Genomic DNA, 19,985 nt, shown 5'->3' with positions numbered 1-19,985 from the left:
TTGAGCGCTTACTGTGTGCAGAACACAGTACTAAGTGCGTGGGAGAGTACAGTGTAACAATAAGCAGGCACATTCCCTGCCCACGATGAGTTTATAGTTTAGAGCCCAATTCCAGAAAGTGCTTAACCAATATTGTTAAGAATAACCCTTATACTAATGACTAAGACTGGGGGGTGGGGTGGCATTTCTGGCACAGTGACACCACTTCCAGTTTGAAGCATCCACTGTAGAAACCCACAGTGCAGAGCCTTTCCCCTTGTCCCCCTCAGGCAATAGGGGTATTTTGGGGGGCACCTGGGAGAATAGCTCCATCCCTGAGGCCTGGAAGTTGCAGAGGCTCCTTGGAGGAGCACTCCTGGACATCCAGGAAGTTTATCATGGCAGTCTTTTTGTTTAAAGCTTCATCTCAAGTGCCAACATGTAATTTAGAGTTTGGTGAACTGTGGGCTCAAAAAGATTCCCCCTTCAGCTTCCTCTGACCCACTGAAGACTAAGCAAGAGGGAAAGAAAAAGGGCTAAATGCAAGTTAAAACTACTTTTATGGCTCTAGTTTTAGCTATCTCTTAGGCAAAAGAATGCTTATTTTCCCTCATTGCTACAGTGGCTTAGTGTTGGGATTTTGTCATTTCAAAGAGGAAGTTCCTTTAAATGTTGATTCTCTGCTTGGGGTTTGTACTTTTAGTTTCTTTGCCAGCTAGGTTTCTTCAGAGTTCTACGTTCAAGTCCTGCTCATTTTGTGTTTGAGATATATTGTAATATCTTCCTTTATTTAAGTGACTGGGCGAGTCACTCCTGTGCCTCGGTTTCCTCACCTGTAACGTGGGATCCATGGGAAGATTGGGGATTCCAGTTCTCTCTCCCACTTAAGCTGTGAGCTCTATGTGGGACTTTGTCCTATCTGATTATCATGTAATAATAATATCTATCCCAGTGCTTAGTAAAATACTTGGCACAGAGTAAACATATAACAAATGCCATTATTGGACTTTAAAAAAAAATCCCTCCCTCCCAATCTGCCTTCTCAAATACTCTAAAGCTACTGTTTACCTCCTTTTAGTATTGAAGTACTCCCTGCCCTGGGGTGATCCCCAGACAGTTGTCACTGATGGGTTTCAATAAGGTGTTAGTGTGTCCTCCTCAACTCCATCCAGCAAGGCCAGAGGCCAGAGCCCCTACTCCCATGCTTTTTTGTTATGCACACACACTCATCATCCACACTGCTCATTGTGGTTGCAAGTGAGAAGCGGCGTGGCTCAGTGGAAAGAGCCCGGGCTTTGGAGTCAGAGGTCATGAGTTCGAATCCCGGCTCCGCCACTTGTCAGCTGTGTGACTGTGGGCAAGTCACTTCACTTCTCTGGGCCTCAGTTACCTCATCTGTAAAATGGGGATGAAGACTGTGAGCTCCACGTGGGACAACCTGATTCCCCTGTGTCTACCCCAGCGCTTAGAACAGTGCTTGGCACATAGTAAGCGCTTAATAAATGCCAACATTATTATTATTAAGTCTTCCTCCTGCAGGCTGGGTGGAGTTGACTTACACACATTCACCCCTAGTTGAATCCTTAGGGACTCTACACACCTTGGGTCTCCACTTCTGGAAGCGAATAGTCCTGAGCTTTCCCTCTGTTGTGGGACATAAAGTTTTTTCTCTGTTGTGGGACATAAAGTCTCTGGCCTGAGGGAAAAGCTCAGGACTATTCGCCTCCAGAAGTTATGTCCCACAACAAACCTCAGCTCTCTGATGACTCTTTGCAGGGCTAGACTGTGAGGGGTTCCCCAAGGGTTAACAGGGGCTTGTCTGGGTCTTTAATCAATGAATGGTATTTGAACTCTTATATGTGAACTCTTACTGTGTGCAGAGCAATGTCCTAAAAGTAAGTAGGGAAACACTATCGCCTAATGGAAACAGGCCATGTTTCCCCCACTCCTCAAGAACCTCCTGTGGTAGCTCATCCACCTCCGCATCAGTTACCTTTGGCTTTAAGGCAATCACCTGGCCCCCTCCTACCTCACCTCATTACTCTCCTACTACAACCCAGCCAGCACACTTTACTCCTCAAATGCTAATCTTATTGTACCTTTATCTCGCTTCTGACCTCACCCAGGCCCTGCCTCTGGCCTGGAACACTCTCCCCCACTTAAAAGTCTTATTAAAAGGCACGCCTCCAAGAGGTCTTTCCTGACTAATCCCTCTTTTCCTTCAACTCCCTTCTGCATAGCCCTGACTTGCTCCCTTTATTCATTCCCCCCCTCCCAGCCCACAGCACAAATCTGAAATTTTTTAAATTTATCTATCTTCAATTTATTTGTCTGTCTCCCCTTCTAGACTGTAAGCTCGTTGTGAGCAGGGAATGTGTCTGTTATATTGTTATAGTATTCCCAAGCATTTAGTACAATGCTGTGCACCCAGTAAATGCTCCATAAATAAGATTAACTGCCTGAAAAGAACTCGGGCCTCTGAATCAGGATCTGGGTTCTAATCCCAGTTCTTCCACCTGTCTGCTTTGTGACCTTGAACATGTCACTTAGCGTCTCAGTGCTTCAGTTACCTCATCTGTAAAATGGAGACATGGATTGGGTCCAACCTAATTATTATCTTGTATCTACCCCAGAGCATAGTACAGTGCCTAGCTTATAGTAAGCATTCAACAAATACCATAAAAAAGTAAGGAGCTGCTGGGATGGGGGTTGGAGTTAGTACCTGAGTGCTTATGGGGTACAGACTCCAATGTGGGTGATTCAGTAAGGAGGGAAAATGGATGGAGAGGTGAGAGATTACTCAGTGGAGGCTTCCTGAAGGAGACATAATTTTAGTAGTGCTTTAAAGATGGGGAGAGTAGGGATTTGTCAGATTTGAAGTGGGTGGGCATGAGCAAGGGGTTGATGGTGAGAAACATGAGCGAGGAAAAGGTCATTTCAAAACAATCATTTGAGTCCACATGACTCAACCACCTGCACACCTCCCTTCCACGGGACAGTTTACAGATTCCTACCACATTGTGGGTGCTCAGCAAATAGTAACAATATCACAGTGGGCATGGGAGGGCAGCAGGAATTAAAAGGGAAAAATTATTTTATTTTCTGTCTTTATCCTTTCATTCTAATTTCTTGTGGTCAGGAATTGCATCTACCAACTCTGATGTGTTGTACTTTTCCAAGTGCCCTGAATAAGTGCTTAGTGAACACCATTGACTGGTTATTGCCATAAATCCGGTCACGTAGCCAAACATAGCATAAATGCCAACTTTTTATTTTGAGTATGGTGATGAAAGTAGGGTAGGGATCTCAGAGGGAGATGGGAATTGGGAGGGAGAAGAGGCTTTGACGAGCTGACAAGCCAAAAAAATCCACCTTTTGGGGTCTTTTCCATCTATTTGGAAACTCAGGATTTTTCAGAGATCTGGGATGAGCAAAGTTGTCAGTCTTAACTCAAAAAGTAGAGAGCTCAATTGCCCCCATTACCTCATGAGTATAGCAGCCCTGGAGCCAAGGTATTAGGTAAGGATGGAGAAGCTGTGTGGCCTAGTGAAAAGGGCATAGGTCTGGGAGCCAGGACCTGGTTTCTAATCCTGCCATTGCTGCTTGCCTGTTATGTGCCCTTAGGCGAGTCAATCCATTTCCTCATCTGTAAAATGGGAATTTAAACCTTCCTCCCTCCTATTTAGACCAAACCTCAAATGGGACAGGGACTCTGTACAGCCTGATTATCTTGTATCTACCCCAGGAGTATCATCATTAAGGACTGTTTTGCCCAGAGCAGTAATAGTGAATGTGGTTAGGAGCTTGGTAGGTGTCAGTGGGGTTGATATACTCTTAGAGAAACTGTCTCAGTTCTTCATTCATTCAATAGTATTTATTGAGCGCTTACTATGTGCAGAGCACTGTACTAAGCGCTTGGAATGAATAAGTCGGCAACAGATACAGTCCTTGCCGTTTGACGGGCTTACAGTCTTATCCCACATGAGCTCATGGTCTAAGGGAGGGAGGGAGAGCAGGTCTGTTTTATTCCCATTTTACGGCTGAGGAAATTGAGGGCCTAGTAAAGTGATTTGCCCAAAGTCACCCAGCAGGCAAGGGATGGAGCAGGGATTAGAACCCATGTCCTTTGACTCCCAGGCTTGTGCTCTTTCCACTGCTTCTTTGAGAGTCTGAACTACCTCCAAGATTTATTCTTTTACTTGTCTTATTATTGTCTCTTGGCTTGTTGCTTCTTTTGCTTGTCATAATTCACTGTTGCCATTTTCTTTATCAGTCTGTAGCCCCACCTACAGTATGAGCCTCTTGTGGAAAGGGGACATCTTTCATTCAATAGTATTTATTGAGTGCTTGCTGTGTGCAGACCACTGTACTAAGCACTTGGAATGTACAATTAGCAACGAGACAATCCCTGCCCAATGACGGGCTCACAGTCTAATCGGGGGAGACAGCTTTATTGAAGCAGCATTGCATGGTGGATAGAGCACAGGCCTGGGAGTCAGAAGGTCATGGGTTCTAATTTCAGTTCTGCCACTTGCCTGCTGAGTGGCCTTGGGCAAATCACTTCACTTCTCTGGGCCTCAGTTACCTCTTCTGTAAAATGGGGATAGAAACTGTGAGCCCCTTGTGGGACAGGGACTGTGTCCAGTCCGATTTGCTTGAAACCACTCCAGTGCTTAGTACAGTGCCTGGCACATAGTGAGTGCTTAACAAATACCACAATTGTTATCTGTTATTTTGTATCTACTCCAGTGCTTAGTACGTAGTAAGTGCTTAACCAATACTATAGCTATTTTCACAAAAAAACTTTGCCAAGATTGGCACATTTTTGTTACTAGATGAACTAAGAAAAAAACGAGAAAGAGCGGTTAGTAGAAAGAGCTATAGAGAGTCCCCAGGAGGGACCATTGTCAGATGTGCTTTAGCTTGACAGCGGTCATTGGAAGTTTGGCATCTAGTTGGTGAGAGGGAAGAGAAGAAGGTGAAGATAGTTTCTCCTCGGATGCCTACATTGCTCCCAACTTCCCTATTCCACACTGTAGAAAGTTAGGTTGAGGTGTGACCTTTGGAACCAAATCAGAAGTCATAGAGTGTAGGGGCTTACATTCCAAATAGTTTTAAATCAGGTTCCAGATGGCACAGAGCCAAGAATTCATTAATGGATAAAGGTTTAAGAAAGTGTTTCGTGTCCCACAGAAAATAAGTCCCCTTAGGCAGAGGCAAGTAAGTGAACTCCTAAGTGCGGACAAGATAGTACTTCCTGCTTCTTAGGAAGTATAATTACATTTGTTAATTATCAATGTAGTTTCTGGGATTTTAGTGGGAGACTTAAGCGCTTCCATGGGCTTTTTGTTTATTTTAATTTTCTAATGGCTAAGTAAATTGGGAAGCATTTTCAAATAATACCTTGTACCTGCAGAATATAGTAGAAACCCATGGAGTGAAACTTTTATTTGTGGTTCCCCAGTATTTGCTGTAGTTTTAATATGCATCATTTTGAACCACAGAGATGAAGTCAGAGCCCCCCTTTTTGTTCCAAGATTACCATTCCATAGCATTGCAATAGTTTTGGGTGTTTTAATGGGGTTTAGCAGTTAAGCTGCTTAGTATTACTAGATAATTGGCAATAGCTTTTTTGTTCTAGTAATCTAGTTGATTATTAGATAATACATAAAAACTGGGTACATGTTGTTCTTATTTGAAGACCACTTGGCTTATGGGCAAACATTCAGGGTGTTAAATATCATCAGGGTTTAAGAGAAGTTTCCGGAAATGGATGCTGAAATTGTGATACCTAGTTGACTAGAGAGCCTTATTTAAAACTCATTGGCTGCTAGAGATGAGACTTGGCCTTGATAGAGAAGCAGCGTGGCTCAGTGGAAAGAGCCCTGGCTTGGGTGTCAGAGGTCATGGGTTTGAACCATGACTCTGCCACTTGTCAGCTGTGTGACTCTGGGCAAGTCACTTCATTTCTCTGGGCCTCAGTTACCTCGTCTGTAAAGTGGGGATTAAGACTGTGAGCCTCACGTGGGACAACCTGATTATCCTGTATCTACCCCAGAACTTAGAACAGTGCTCTGCACATAGTAAGTGCTTACCAAATACCAACATTATTATAAAGGCATCTCAGGTTTGAATAAAGTACTTTATTGATCAAAGCTGCCATGATCTCTGCCTTTTTATTCATTTTTAATGTTAAGTTTGGAATGAAGTGAAGCCCATCTGTAGAACTTGACAATCTCAACAAAAGACCAGAAAAGATGGACTACTGTGTTTTCATGGAACAGAGTCTCAAAGACACTCATGGATACAGTTCTACTGTCAGCAGTGTCATCTTCAAACTGTAGGACAACTCTAATAGACAACCTCATCAACAAAGTTTACTGATAGAAAACCGGGCCTGTTCTGAAGAGAAAATGCCTCTGAGGCTGATCCTTGGATTCTTAGTTGATAATAAAGAGCTGATTAGGTGGTGAAACTGCCTTGCTTTTCACTCATCCAGGAGATAAGAGATGGAAGGTTGTTGGCTGAAGGGGTAAGGGTTAGGAGGGTGTATAATTGAGTATTGGATCATTAGGAATATGACCCTTATGCCTCCTGTATTAGTGTCATTCCTCAGTAGATCAAGGTAGGTGAAAAATCAAACAATTTTCTACATTTGGAACACAGGGAAGTAAATTATATTAGAAAGTGTACTTGTTTAACCCTGAACATCCTAGACGGTACTGTAAGGCCAGACCTACTCAAAAGTGGCTTTGAATGTAGCCCCACTTTTTCACATCTCCCACTCCCTTCTGTGACACCCTGACTTGCTCCATTTGCTCTCTGCCCCCACCCCTACAGCACTTATATATATATACATATATATCTGTAATTTTATTTGTTTGTATTAATGTCTGTCTCCCCCTCCTACTCTATAAGCTTGTTTTATGCAGGGAATGTTGTATGCTTATTGTTGTAGCGTACTTTCCCAAGCGTTTAGTATAGTGCTCTTCCCAAGTGGCTAGTATAGTACTCTGCACACAGTAAGTGCTCAGTAAATATGATTGATTGAATGAATGCCAAGATGCTTTTGCAATCAGGTGTTTAGTTCAGGAGCTGAGTCTATGCTGGCTCTATCAGTTGTATATATTGAGCACATATGTGCAGAGCACTGTACCATGTGCTTGGGTGAGTACAATATAAAAATATAACAGAGTTCATAGACATATTCCCAGCCCATGGTAGAAAACCTAAGGTCAGGAATATCTGGATATTTGAGAGCTTTTGGCTTCTAATTCTGTGCCAAGGCCAGGCAGGTATGTGGTAAAAGGTAGATTTTTGGCTAGTAACCAAACTTTTGTTGACAACCATAGTACAGAACAGTCCTGGCAAACTGAGTGAATGAACTTTGCATCCCAAATCTTGCTTCTGCTTTTCCCCTGGTTAGTTTCCCCTACTCTCCTTTAAGGTGGAGGCCGTGTTATTTTGAAAGGTCAGTTGTCTTCAGGGGTACAGATGCATGCTTCCAGAGAGGTTCTAGTCCTATTTCCCCATCCATTCTTCCCTTAATCAGGTGCATCTGGCCCATAGCTGTTTAAGAGCAAGAACACCTGCCCAGGTTGGGGTGACCCACCTAGTCCTGCAGCACTGATATGGATTGGCACCAAAACTAACCCTGTCAAGGTTGGGCAGAACTTGGAGATCCATACTGATCTTCAAAATGGTGCAGTTGCTGGTCTGGTCTGGCCCAGTCCAAAGAGAAAGTCTTATAATTCTGTCCTCTAGGCTGTAAGATTGTTGTGGGCAGGGAATGTAAATTTTATATTGGTGTGTTGTACTCAAGTGTTTTGTACAGTGCCCTGCACACGGTAAGCATTCAATAAATACCACTGATTGTGGAAGGCAGTGTAACCTGGGTCTGATATTCCCTCTGAAGACACTTGCTAAATACTGACCCCAGAACAGATTTGCATGTGTAGTGGTTCTAGGCAACCTAAGGATTATTCCCCTTTAAAAATTTTTTGCAAATTCAGGATTCCAGTGGGCCAGATCCAGGACTTTTATTAAGATTGCTGGTTGAGGTTGGTTCCTAAAAATCTGACCTATGTAGAGCTCCACTCGGCTACAGAAACATGCTTGAGTTTCTCTTAACACTTCTTAGAAAATTCAAATCTCTCCTGTCCCCCCAAAATATCATAATCATCTTAGAGGAATCTGAGGAATCTGGGCAGGTCTAGACTTGAGGAATCCAGACACTGGGCAACTAGGATTATGTGTGCCCAGAGTGGGTGAAAAGGGACTATATGGGCAGTAGGTTTGTCACCAGCCACCCTGACTCCAGGCATCTATAACTACTGGGCTCACTTAAACCAGAGGTCTGCCTTCCTGGTTTTAAGTTGTCCTGGTTTCCCCCTTGTGTGTTGAGGGGGATATGTAGAGCTCCGTTCTTTATGAAGTAAGCAGTATTTCCTAGACTTTCAACCAGATTTTCCTGGTATAAAAAACAGGGACAAACAAAGCAGCTGGCACATTCAGCAGCTATTTCTAAAACATACAGTCCATGTTTTTAGTTGTTAACTTCATGAATCTATAAATTTAACAAGCTAATTCAGGTACACCTATATAGCTTGACTTTAATAAGCTAATTCAGCTACCTAAATTGTGAATTTCACAGACAAGTCTGTGACTTGTCTTTTTTTCTGTGTAAAATATGTGGTGATTTGCTTAGAAGTCTTAGAAGTCCCCTCTTCCTTTTCAACTGTTGAATAGTCTCATTCACAGACAGCTTCTGGCAGGATGCCCACAGGCACAAGCTATTTTTACCAGCAACTGCGCTCTTTCCTAAAGTAGAAATTAGATCTATAACAGCAAGGAATCAATCGACTATGAGTGTCGCAACAGCCAAGTGTTAAAAAAAAAAAAAAAACCTCTTTCTGGAGACTGTGATTTCCTAATGGCCTCTGATCCAGGAAGGTGTTGAGAAGAAATGGCTATGTGAGTCAATGGTATTTATTGAGTGATTACTGTATGCAGAACATTGTACTAAGTGCTTGGGAGAGTACAGTACAACAGAGTTGGTAGACATATTCCCAGCCCATGGCAAGCATACAGTCTAGAATAAGTCTTACAGTTTGTTGGCATAATGGTAATAATAGTTGTGGTGTTTAAGTGCTTACTATGTAGCAAGCACTGTACTAAGCACTCGGGTAAATTCAAGGTAAGTCGGACATATTCATCATTCAGTCGTATTTATTTGAGCTGACTCTTTTGTATTGACCTAAAGCAGAATGAAAGTGCTCCTCCAGCAGCTGATAACCTCCAGATCATTTCCAGTTTCCTGGCTAGGGGAACAATAAGATCATTTTTCCAGTCCAGATAGAGTCCTCTAGACTAATGGGTAGGGATCAAGTTTACTGACTCTTGTAGTGTACTCTCCCAAGTGTTCCGCAAACAGCGAGCACTCAATAATTATCATTGATGATGATGATAATTCTTCCTTCTTCAGCAGGTCATCTCCCCCAGCCCTCACTTTAGGCAGTGCTTCATTATATCTTTATAACACCTTCCTTGTTTTACAATCTCCTCCCACTTCAGATCGCCATTCAGCAACTGTTGGATATCCTGTTGCCATTCATTCAGCGTTGCTTGATACTAATGTACTAAATTTTTTTCCATTTATCATGTTTGATTCTTTCTTGCTAATGTTAAGCATGTAGGAAACACTTTGGAATTTGGAAGACAACATCTGGTAGAGCCAGGGCTCACAGCTAGAAGATTTGAGACAGTTTCCCCTTCCAAGGAATTAATTATCAAGAGGAATTATGCTTTTAGGTAGAAAAAAGTCCGGGCAATAGATTAATTCAAGAAAGGATTGCACAAATGCATGAATAGGTTTATAAAGCGAAAAGGTAAGATTCTAAAAAGGTACAGCCCTAATAATGAGAATGGTTGTTGAGAGAGCAGTTACTGTGTAATGTCTCTAAGTGTCTTTGATTCCACTTTTGGAGACTATACTGAACTTTGACAGACCACTGGTTTGCTGTAATAGAGCATTTCTTATGTCATCACAACTGCTTTGTCCACTCTAAGTGTGATTCTTGGTCATTCTCCCAAAGGATATTCTGGCTTTCTTGATAAGGTTTTCTCCAACATCCAGTTCTTCTGTAACGTTGTGATTGTATTTGAAGGACTTCATGGAGCAGAAAACTTGTATTATAGTACCCACACCTCCCAAATAAGCACAGAATCAGTTTTGCTGAAACCTTGACCACTGGAATTTTTTGAGTGACTTCTCCTTGTAAAGTAATGTACCTAGTGCTCGGGAGTGCAAGAGAATTAGAAGGCTAAATAACCAATGGGAGGAAGAAGGAATGGGGATATATCTATATTTGAGGTAGTTAAGTAATAAAGTATGTAAGATCTGTACATCAGTCAGTATTTATGGATTGCTTACCGTATGCAGAGCACTGTACTAAGTGCTTGGGAGAGTACAGTGCATGGCTACAGGGGAAGCTGTGCGGTCTAGTGGAAAGAGCATTTGACTGTGAATAAGAGGACTTGGGTTCCTAATCCTGGCTCTGCCACGCACCTGTTGTGTGACTTTGGGCAAGTCACTTAACGTCTCTGTGCCTCAATTCCCTCATTTGCAAAAATGGGAATTCAATACCTGTTCTGCCTATTTGAGACTGGAAAACATAGTGAGATTTTACATTTTTCTGTGCATTTCTGCTCCTATTGGGTGTGCAGTGAAGGTGTGTTTACTGTGCCAGATTGAGTTCCAGGGCTACCCTGATTCTGGAAATGCAAGTGCTTACTATTTTCCAGGCACAGTACCAAGCGCTGGAGTAGACACAAGGTAATCATTACGAGCACAGACTGTGTTCCACATGGGGTTCCCAGTCTTAATCCCCAAGTCACTTCCCTTCTCTGTACCTCAGTTACCTCATCTGTAAAATGGGGATTAAGACTGTGAGCCCACGTGGGACAACCTGATTACCTGGTATCTACGCCAGTGCCTAGAACAGTGCTTGGCACATAGTAAACACTTAACAAATGCCATCATCATTATTATTATTTAGAAACCAAAATGTGAATATTTGTTTAAGGTGTTTGAAGCAGCATGGCTAAGTAGATAGAGCACGGGCCTGGAAATCATAAGATCATGGGTTCTAATCCCTGCTCTGCCCCTTGTCTGTTGTGTGACCTTGGGCAAATTATTTCACTTCTCTGAGCCTCTGGGCCTCAGTTAGCTCATCTGTAAAATGGGGATTGAGACTGTGAGCCCCATGTGAGTCAGGGACTGTGTCCAACCTGATTTGCTTGTATCCACCCCAGTGCTTAATATAGTGTCTGGCACATAGTAAGTGCTTAACAAATACCATAATAATAATAATTTTCCATGTTTTCTCCTTTAGAGAGCTTAGTAATGGTGATATTTGTTAAGCACTTACTGCCTGCTAAGTGCTGGGGAAGGTACAAACTGATCAGTACCTTACCCACATGGGGCTCCTGGTTTCAGAAGGAGATATAGAGCATAAATACGGTATAGAAATGAAATCTGAACAAGTTATTGATTCCTAATTTTCCATTTTACATCCATTTGGTGATGCAATTAAAATAAATGCTGACAGATAATTCTGTATTTCTATGTGGGGTTAAAAATCACCTTGTAGTCTAAATTTCTTAGCACATATAACTTGTGATAGTGTCTTTCCAATTCACTTGTTTTTTAAGTAGCCACTTTTTTATTGAATATCATTTGTGGTATTTAAATATTCTTGTGTTAAACATGGCCACCTACTCTGACTCTTTTTGTGTGGTTTTCTGAGGTGGATCATGGGTCTATGATGATAAGAGAGAAGCAAGCCTCTCAGATATGTCCAATATCACTTTTCCTCTACCCCTTAGAGGGGAAAAAAATGGAATTTTGTTGTTAGAAAAATCTCATGAAAAACTATACTGTTTCTTCTTTTTCTGGATTTGCATCACTTTCCAAAACTAAAAAGCTCTGAGGATCATTAAAATGTCTCTAGTTCTCCCTGGGTTTTCCTCTGAAAAGTAATATTTTCCCTCTGGCGGGGCAGATAGTTTTAAGATCCTATCTCCCATCTCTCTTTTTTTTATTTTCAAGAAGATCCTTTAAGTCCACTTTGTAGTAGAGAATTCTGAGTCTCATTTTCTAGGCATTCCAACTCGTTTTGTTCTGTACTAGGTATTCAGTAAATATGCCTGCAGAAACTTTAGTGGGACATATTAAAGAGGGTAAAATGCCAGCGCATTACTGTGAAAGTAAAGTACTATAGTATTTGCCAGTCACATAATTAAAATCCATAATTGTTGGTTTCATGAAGTGGTAGGTTTTGTGTGGGCCTGTGTGGGTTTGGTCTGTGTAAAATGGGTTTACAAGGAAAGCTTTGAGAAGAGCCACAGATTCTCTCATACATTAGCATCTTTTTATATTGGGAACTTCAAACATTTTAAAATAAGCCTATGGCATAACTCCAAAATTGAACTTGGACTATTTTAAAAATAACTCATGATGAGTTTGCCTGAAGAACTGGGTTTTTCAGAACTCCAGGAATTTGTTTAGGCCATTTTAAGAAATGATTTTGCTTTTTAAAATTGGTATTTGTTCATTTAAATGCTTATTATGTGCTAGGCACAAGACACTCAACAGGTTGGACATAGTCTCTGTCCCACATGAGGCTCACAATTACTTCAACAAACCTGTCCTGCAATATATTTTTGATATGTATAGGAAAATCCTTCCCCCTTACTGCACTGTATTCTGGAAACATAGGGGGGAGAGGTGGGTGAAGAAATTAAATATGATTCTAGAAATGGGAGAGGAACAGGATCTCAAAAGAAGTTGTGTAGAACCATCCATTGATGAAAGTGGATGCCTTGCTCAATCTAAGAGATAAGAAACATTACGTGCATGTTTTATCATCCCACCTCCTCGCCCCCCCGGCCCAGAAACTCCCTCTTCCTTCTTAAACTACCAGATTACAGCAACTCTGTGTCTGTAAAGCACTTCTGAAATCTCACCTCCTCCAGGAGACCTTCTCCAACAAGGTCATAGCCTCCCAACTACCACCTCAACATTCTGGGTCTCAACTGCATTTATGCACTCACAACAACCCATACCACTTCTGAAAAAGATAAGTTTTGCTAGTTTCCTATCCATCCAGTTCTCTTCCTCTTATCTGTAAATTATTTTGTCTCCCCCACTGAATTAATTGTGAGTACCTTGAGGGCAGGGATGGTGCCTTCTAACTCTGTTGTACTCTCCGAAGCACTTATTACAATGCTCTAAGCACTAGGTGCTCAGTGAATACTGTTGATTAATGGAAGAAGGCCAAACCATTAGGCTTCAAAGTTGAGTGAAGGGAAGCCAGGGAGGGGCCAGAAAGCACCCAAGTCAGGAGTCTGCCTGAAATACCAAGAACTCCCTTTCTGGTTCCAGTGTCATGTGAAGGTGAAAGGAGTCTTAAGTTAAGGAAAGGCCATTCCTGCCCTGAGCTGCAACCTGAAGAAAGCTTAATCCTGGTTGCTGACTTCCAGGAAGGGAGTAATTAAGGAAGTGGAGCTTCCATCTTGCCAGCCCCACTCTTCACTAACCCCCTCCGCCACCAACCATGGCTGCCCCAGGGCTAATTCTGGGGGAGAGGCTAATCACCCTTGTAGCCCTTCTCCATCCATACCCCAGCTGGTGCTTATGACCTGATTCAGAAGAGAAAGAAGAATAGAGTGAGATGGTGGGTGGTTCAGAAGTGGTTTGGAAGCATTCTGACCATGTGTGAGACCCACCATCAAGGATAGGACAGTCAAGAACAGTAGCCTCAAGTCAGTCGTATTTATTGAGCATTTATTTTGTGCAGAGCACTGTTCTAAGTGCTTGGGAGAGTACAGCATAACAATAACAGACACATTCCCTGCCCCCAATGACTTTACTAGAAGGGTATGGCTTTACTCAGTATTTGGCACTTCTGTATAATGAGGTCCTTAGATCACTCCCCTTTGTGTCAGGAGCTCTCTAGGTTCAGCATCTTGAAAGCGAAGCTTGCGCTGATTATAATTTGGTGTAAAACATCAGAGTTTTAGAAAGAGGAGTGTCTGTTTAGTCAACACTTGCTCCAGGGGGAGAGTGGAACTGTGGAAAGAAATGTAAAAAGCTAGTCAGCTGATTTTATTTGCTTTATTTAGATGTCTAACAATTAGAGGTGGGCAGGCCTAAACATAAAATGAAAATGGATTTGAGGTTCCTAAAGGTGAAGGGCATTAAACCCATCCATGTCTTGCATATTTGTTGCCTTGTTGCATCATGTGAGGACGCCCAGTTTTCAAGATCTAATATCATTCATTTAGAAAGACTTTCCTCATTCAGAAGAAAGAGGTTACCACAAAAATGCACTGCAAATATGCTGTCCTTCAGCCAAAATTAGTGGCATTACCATTTATGATTAATGACAAATTTTCCCAGGTAATTGCACTGTGCATAACAGTTGTGGGTTACAGGGCTTGGCCCTGCCCGAGGTGAGCCTCATTAGTATGTAGTGCAGCATGACAGAACTTTTGAGAAGAGCTGTGTAGTTCCTGTTTTTCTTGCTAGAGGTTGTGATATGAATTTTCTCCCTCCCCAACCCATCAAGCTAAATACTTTGCAGTTGTGTCTGTTGATTGCTGTGCTCTCCCAAGCACATAGTACTGTGCTCTGCACACAGTAAGTGCTCAAATATGATTGAGTAAATGAATGAAAGGTAAATTTTGAGCAGTAAACCAAAATCCTGTGGAGTCCGATCATACCTACTTATCAGCTCTTACTGGCACTTGGAAAGGATAAGCGGAAGCCAACTTTAAAATGGGTGTTTAGCTCGTTTCAGATAATCCACCAATGGCTGTTGACCCGAAACAAGATATTCTGTTCTTCTTGCACTGATGGTTTTGTATTATTTGGGAGGTCTGAACTCTTGCTTGAGTGTGTCACTAGGGAAAACCTTCCCTCTTACTGCAGGTTTTTGAGGCCAGCAATTTAATTTTAAGGCCCTTGTTAGACCTGGCTCTCTGGAGAGCAGAAAGGAGCAGTTCATTAGCAAGGGTGAGACAGTGGCATCAGATCATTAACATTTCCTAGAAATGTTCAGGTTAAAACCCAGGGGTGTGACAGCATAAACTAACTACCAAACTACTTGGATTAAACACTAACTCCTGGGGCTTGTCCATTCAGTTTGGAATATCCAAGCCCTTTGTTTTTCTTTTCCTGACACCTAATTTAACACCTCCACCAGAGGGCAAATAGAGAACAAATAAAATGAAATTTGAACTAGTTAATCCTATAGTTGTTTAGCAGTCATAAACCATATTTGGTGAAAATTGAATCAGTGTAAAAGTATTATTTGCTATGATGGCCAGAACATGGGATTTCAAAAGAATAAGTGTCCTGATCACTCAGTTTGTGGAAATAAGGCAAACTATTATAATATGAAGGTTGGTGATTGTAAAGCAACTTTATTTTTAAAATGGAGGGGGGTTTCAGTTTGATATATTTTGTGCACGGAATCTGTTCATGCATGAGATGCTAGAAATTTTTGACCAAAACTGCTGTCTGCAGGATGGTTTGAGGGCAAGATCCTTGAATCCAGCCCTCCTGTGTCACCAGAAGAGAAAGGACCCATGAAGCTCAATTCTAAATCATTTCCCTCTCTCACTTTTTTTTTTTTTAACAGTACAGTGCTCTGGACACCAATCCCCTCTCTCTCTATGTAATGCACCCATTTTGGAATACTATAGTGAAGGTAAGATGTATTTTGTGATTGTAATTTGTGGTAGGGTGATTTTGTCCCAGAGATTTAAAAAACTGCTTGGACATTATTTTGAATAGTAACTTATCAAATATCTAGAAGACTCTGATAGAAAATGTAAATACAAAAAGATGAAAAATGTCTTGCGTATTTGTTGCCTTGTTGCATCATACGAGGAAGCCCAGTTTTCAAGATCTAATACCGTTCATTTAGAAAGACTTTCCTCATTCAGAAGAAAGAGGTTACCACAAAATGCACTGCAAATATACTGTCCTTCAGCCAAATTAGTATCATTACCATTTATATTTAATGACAAATTATCCCAGGTAATTGCACTGTGCATAGCAGTTGTGGGTTACAGGGCTTGGCCCTGCCCAAGGTGAACCTCATTAGTATGTAGTGCAGCATGACAGAACTTTTGAGAAGAGCTGTGTAGTTCCTGTTTTTCTTGCTAGAGGTTGTGATATGAATTCCTCTCCTTCCCCAAGTCTGAGGCCACTCCGAATGGGGGAACTGTTCAGTAGGGAGGCTCAGGCATATCATGACCTCCTCAGGCTGGGGAGAGGCTAATTGTGAGTGGACCCAATCAATCAATCAATCAATCAATCAATGGTATTTGAGTGCTTACCTAATGCACCTAGGACAGAAGAAGCAGGTCTGTCTGAAACACTTTTCATCCACGGTCCTAGCATTGAATGGCTGAACTACAAGATATAAGCAGTGTGAAAATTTCTGAATTTGTGCAAAAACCTGGAATGCAGAGGAGCTGTATAGTTTGTCAGATTTTTCTCATAATGAATTCTTTTATATCATTTTTTCAATATAGATTTTCCCTACGTGGCTGGCCCCAAATCTGATCACTTTTTCTGGTTTTCTGCTGCTTGTATTCAATTTCTTACTCATGGCATACTTTGACCCTGACTTTTATGCATCAGGTAAGACTATATCATTTGACTCTAATCTTAGAGTATTTGGAAAGTAAGAAACTGGTCATTGAGATATAATTGATGTTATTTATTGAGGGTTTTGTAATTGAGCAATTTAAAAAGTCATTGCTTAGTGCACTTAAGTGACATAATCACGTAAACCTTTTATGGTAAGAGTTCGGAGTTCATCACTCTGCTTAGAAAACCTAAAGTAATGATCAGAATTTCCTTTTATGACTACTTTTGTCTCCTTAAAGAGCTCAGGTCATATAATGAGTATTGTTAATTGGAGTGTATTCCTAATTATCCATTTGTGGATCTGAGGCCTTCCTCATTTCCCATACTCTCTTTTCCTTCTATGTCACCTATGCCCTTGGAGCTGCATCCTTTAAGCACTTGATATTCACCCTGTCATTTGTCCCATAGAACATATATATCTGTAATTTACTTTAATTTCTGTCTCCCTTAGACAGACATCATGCAGTGTATCTCCCAAATTGTACTCTACTAAACACTCAATCAATACCGTTGATTGATGAACCGATTGGAAGTTAGTGGTATAACAGTGCTACCTTTCCCTTCTAAATGCCAAAAGTTTCCCAAAAGTCTTGATTTCTGGATTTCAAGATGATAGCCAATAATGGAGGAGGATATTGAAAGTTAAATGGGGTAAAGATAAGGGCGGATTTGAAATCTATACCCTTTTTTCATTTCCTTTCACTCTTTCTATGCACTCTGCCTTTCCTTCCTTCCCTTCCTTCCCTCCCTCCCTTCCCATCTACTGAGGGCTGTTGCTCCTCTGAACTGTGATGGGCTCAGGGGAATTAAAAGGGTCCTGGGCATTCTGTCCATCTCAGTCTTGCTCAGTTCTGGCATTGCCTTGCTGGAAAAGATGGTCAACTCTGTTAGGAGTCCACAAGGACTCTATGTTTGCTGCAGTCCACAAGGCCCAGAAGAGGGAGTACATATGAATGCTGTTCATGTAATACATGCCAACATTCTCTCTGTTGGCAGAGATAATTGAAAGAATTCTATATTATTTTTCTTTCAAAGTGTCCAAGTAACTTTTTAAGAAGGAGCACTTTCAAATATCAGTAGGGATAAATGGAAGCAGTAGGGATGAGAGAATGAAGAATACAGAAAATAATGAATGTCTCAATACAGAAGGAAAATTAGAGGGGATAAATTTGAGCAGCTTTGGGGAAAATAGGTCTTAACCTTACCCAGGCCCTACTGTGGGAAAGACACACTTGGAAAGGAGGAAAGAGATTACAGATCTGCAGTTTGCCTGTGACTCATTGTGTAAAGGTGATGGCCCTCCACCCCCGCCCCCCCAATCTAGTCAGATCAAGTCAGACTCAGGCCCCCACACCCCTTGGGTTTGACTCAGATTGGGTTTGGCCAAAGGGTTCAGGTTTATGCAAAGATCCAGTTTGGGTGTTGAATAAAGTTGGCTTGCAGTGCATTAAAACATGCACTAATCAGCTGATCTGTAAACCCTGCCCAACTGTTGAAAAATTAATTCCCTCTTAGATCAGAATAGGGCAGGATGGGAACAGAACGGTGCAAGGGATAGAGGGAATTAATTTTCCAGCAGTTGGGTGGGGTTTACAGATTTAATGCATTGTGAGCCAACTCTATTCAGTACCCCCAGCTGGATCCTTCCTGACACGAACACGGTTCCTCCCTCCTTTGCCTGCCTGCTCCCACCTCATTTTTTAAAATGTCAGTGAAAAAATGGATAAGCGGATTCTCATTCTCATCCTCCAGCTTCTCCTGCTGCATTGTGGTAGGATGTTCTGGCTGAGGGGATGGCATCCCAGTGAATAAGAGGCTGTCTCAGGTATAAGGTTCTAATCCAAGGGACAAAACAAATGGTCCACCTGAGCACTGTCCTCTGGAGAGAAGGGTCTTTTGGTGTCCCCTGGTTGGGGCTAAGTGATGGAGGTCTGTAGCATCTTCCCTTGGCTCTCATTTATCTCCCTCTTGCCTTTCTACTTTATCTCCTCCTCCCACATTTAGGAACAAACCTTTTGCCTTTGCTTAAATCTTTGGCATCATAGACTTTAGCCCTTGTTTCACATGTTCAATTCTTAGAAGTTAGAATTTAGTGAAATTACTTTAAAGGACTTCCTTTTCAACTGTCCAGACGTTTTGCTTATTGCTGTATATTTTCAGACTAAAATAAGCAAACTGGTCAGCGTGATTTTTGGACAGCCAAGATTGAAAAAAGTAAAAGATTGAAGCCTATAAATTTTTGCCTCTTGGCAAAATATGACAGAGCAGTTGTTCCTAAGGTAGGATGATAAAATGAGATTGTAGAACTGGCAAATCCACTTGGTTGCAGTATTTAAGGCCATTAAAAACAGTACCTCAATAATCTCACAATTCTAATTTCTAAGAATTGAACATGTGAAATAGGGGGTAAAACCTATGATACCAAAGGTGTTTGATTTAAGAACTTGGGAGAATACAGCGCAGTGGATTTGGTAGTTACAATTCCTTCTCTTGAGTGTTGCTTTCAGTCCAGTCGGGGAGATAGCTTTAAAGTAAATTACTTAATTGAGTAGGAACAAGGGTAAAGGGGAGCAGTGTAGTAACCCCACAAAGCAATACAATATCTGCTCAATCAAAGGCAGAGAAATGGACTGTGAATTTGGAGGTCCTTGCCTTTCAAGGCCCAGAATTACATAGAAAAGTTGTTTTTCCAGACAGGGGCATACAGCTTGGTTGTGAATGAATTAATTCATTCAATCAATCATATTTATTTTGAGTGCTTACTGTGTGCAAAGCACTGTACTAAGCACTTGGAAGAATACAATATAACAACAGACACATTCCTGCCCACGAGCTCACAGTCTACGGGGGAGGCACACATTAAATAAATGAGTAGATAAAATAAATTATATATATATATACACCCAGATACATATGTGCTGTGGGGATGGGAGGGAGGATGAATGAAGGAGCAAGTAAGAGCGGCACAGGAAGGAGTGGGAGGAGAGGAGAGCTTAGGGAAGTCTTCTTGAGGGAAATGTGCCTTGAAGTGAGTGGATTCCTTACCAAGGTATAAGTTTGTGATTAGAAGATAATAATGATAAATGCCTGTTCAAGCAGGGAGGGGCCAAGAGGTGGGGTACAAAGAGGAAGCCCCTTGTGTAGAAGCATATTGGGAAGAAGTTAGACACATTTACTCTGTTGCAAGCTTTGGTTTTGAAAGATAAGTTAGTTGGATATTCAAACATGTTTACTTAAAGCGTAGAAACGATTCATTTGGAAAGGATGTGTTTACGAGTGTAAG

General features: G+C 41.6%; 1 protein-coding gene across 2 annotated transcripts in view; it reads left to right on the top strand.

Moving 5' to 3' along the window:
- Nucleotides 1-19,985, top strand: part of SELENOI (selenoprotein I) — a 41,803-nt gene that overhangs the window by 4,413 nt on the left and 17,405 nt on the right. For both annotated transcript variants that reach the window (XM_029071761.2, XM_029071762.2), the window contains exons 2-3: nucleotides 15,684-15,752; nucleotides 16,585-16,693. In XM_029071761.2, the coding sequence (XP_028927594.1) occupies nucleotides 15,684-15,752; nucleotides 16,585-16,693 (178 nt within the window). The remainder of the gene's footprint in view (nucleotides 1-15,683; nucleotides 15,753-16,584; nucleotides 16,694-19,985) is intronic.

This window comes from Ornithorhynchus anatinus, chromosome 9 (genome assembly GCF_004115215.2).
Source record: "Ornithorhynchus anatinus isolate Pmale09 chromosome 9, mOrnAna1.pri.v4, whole genome shotgun sequence".
NCBI lineage: Eukaryota > Metazoa > Chordata > Mammalia > Monotremata > Ornithorhynchidae > Ornithorhynchus > Ornithorhynchus anatinus.
Note: the sequence above shows the minus strand (reverse complement) of the source record. Positions and strands in the feature narration are given on the sequence as shown.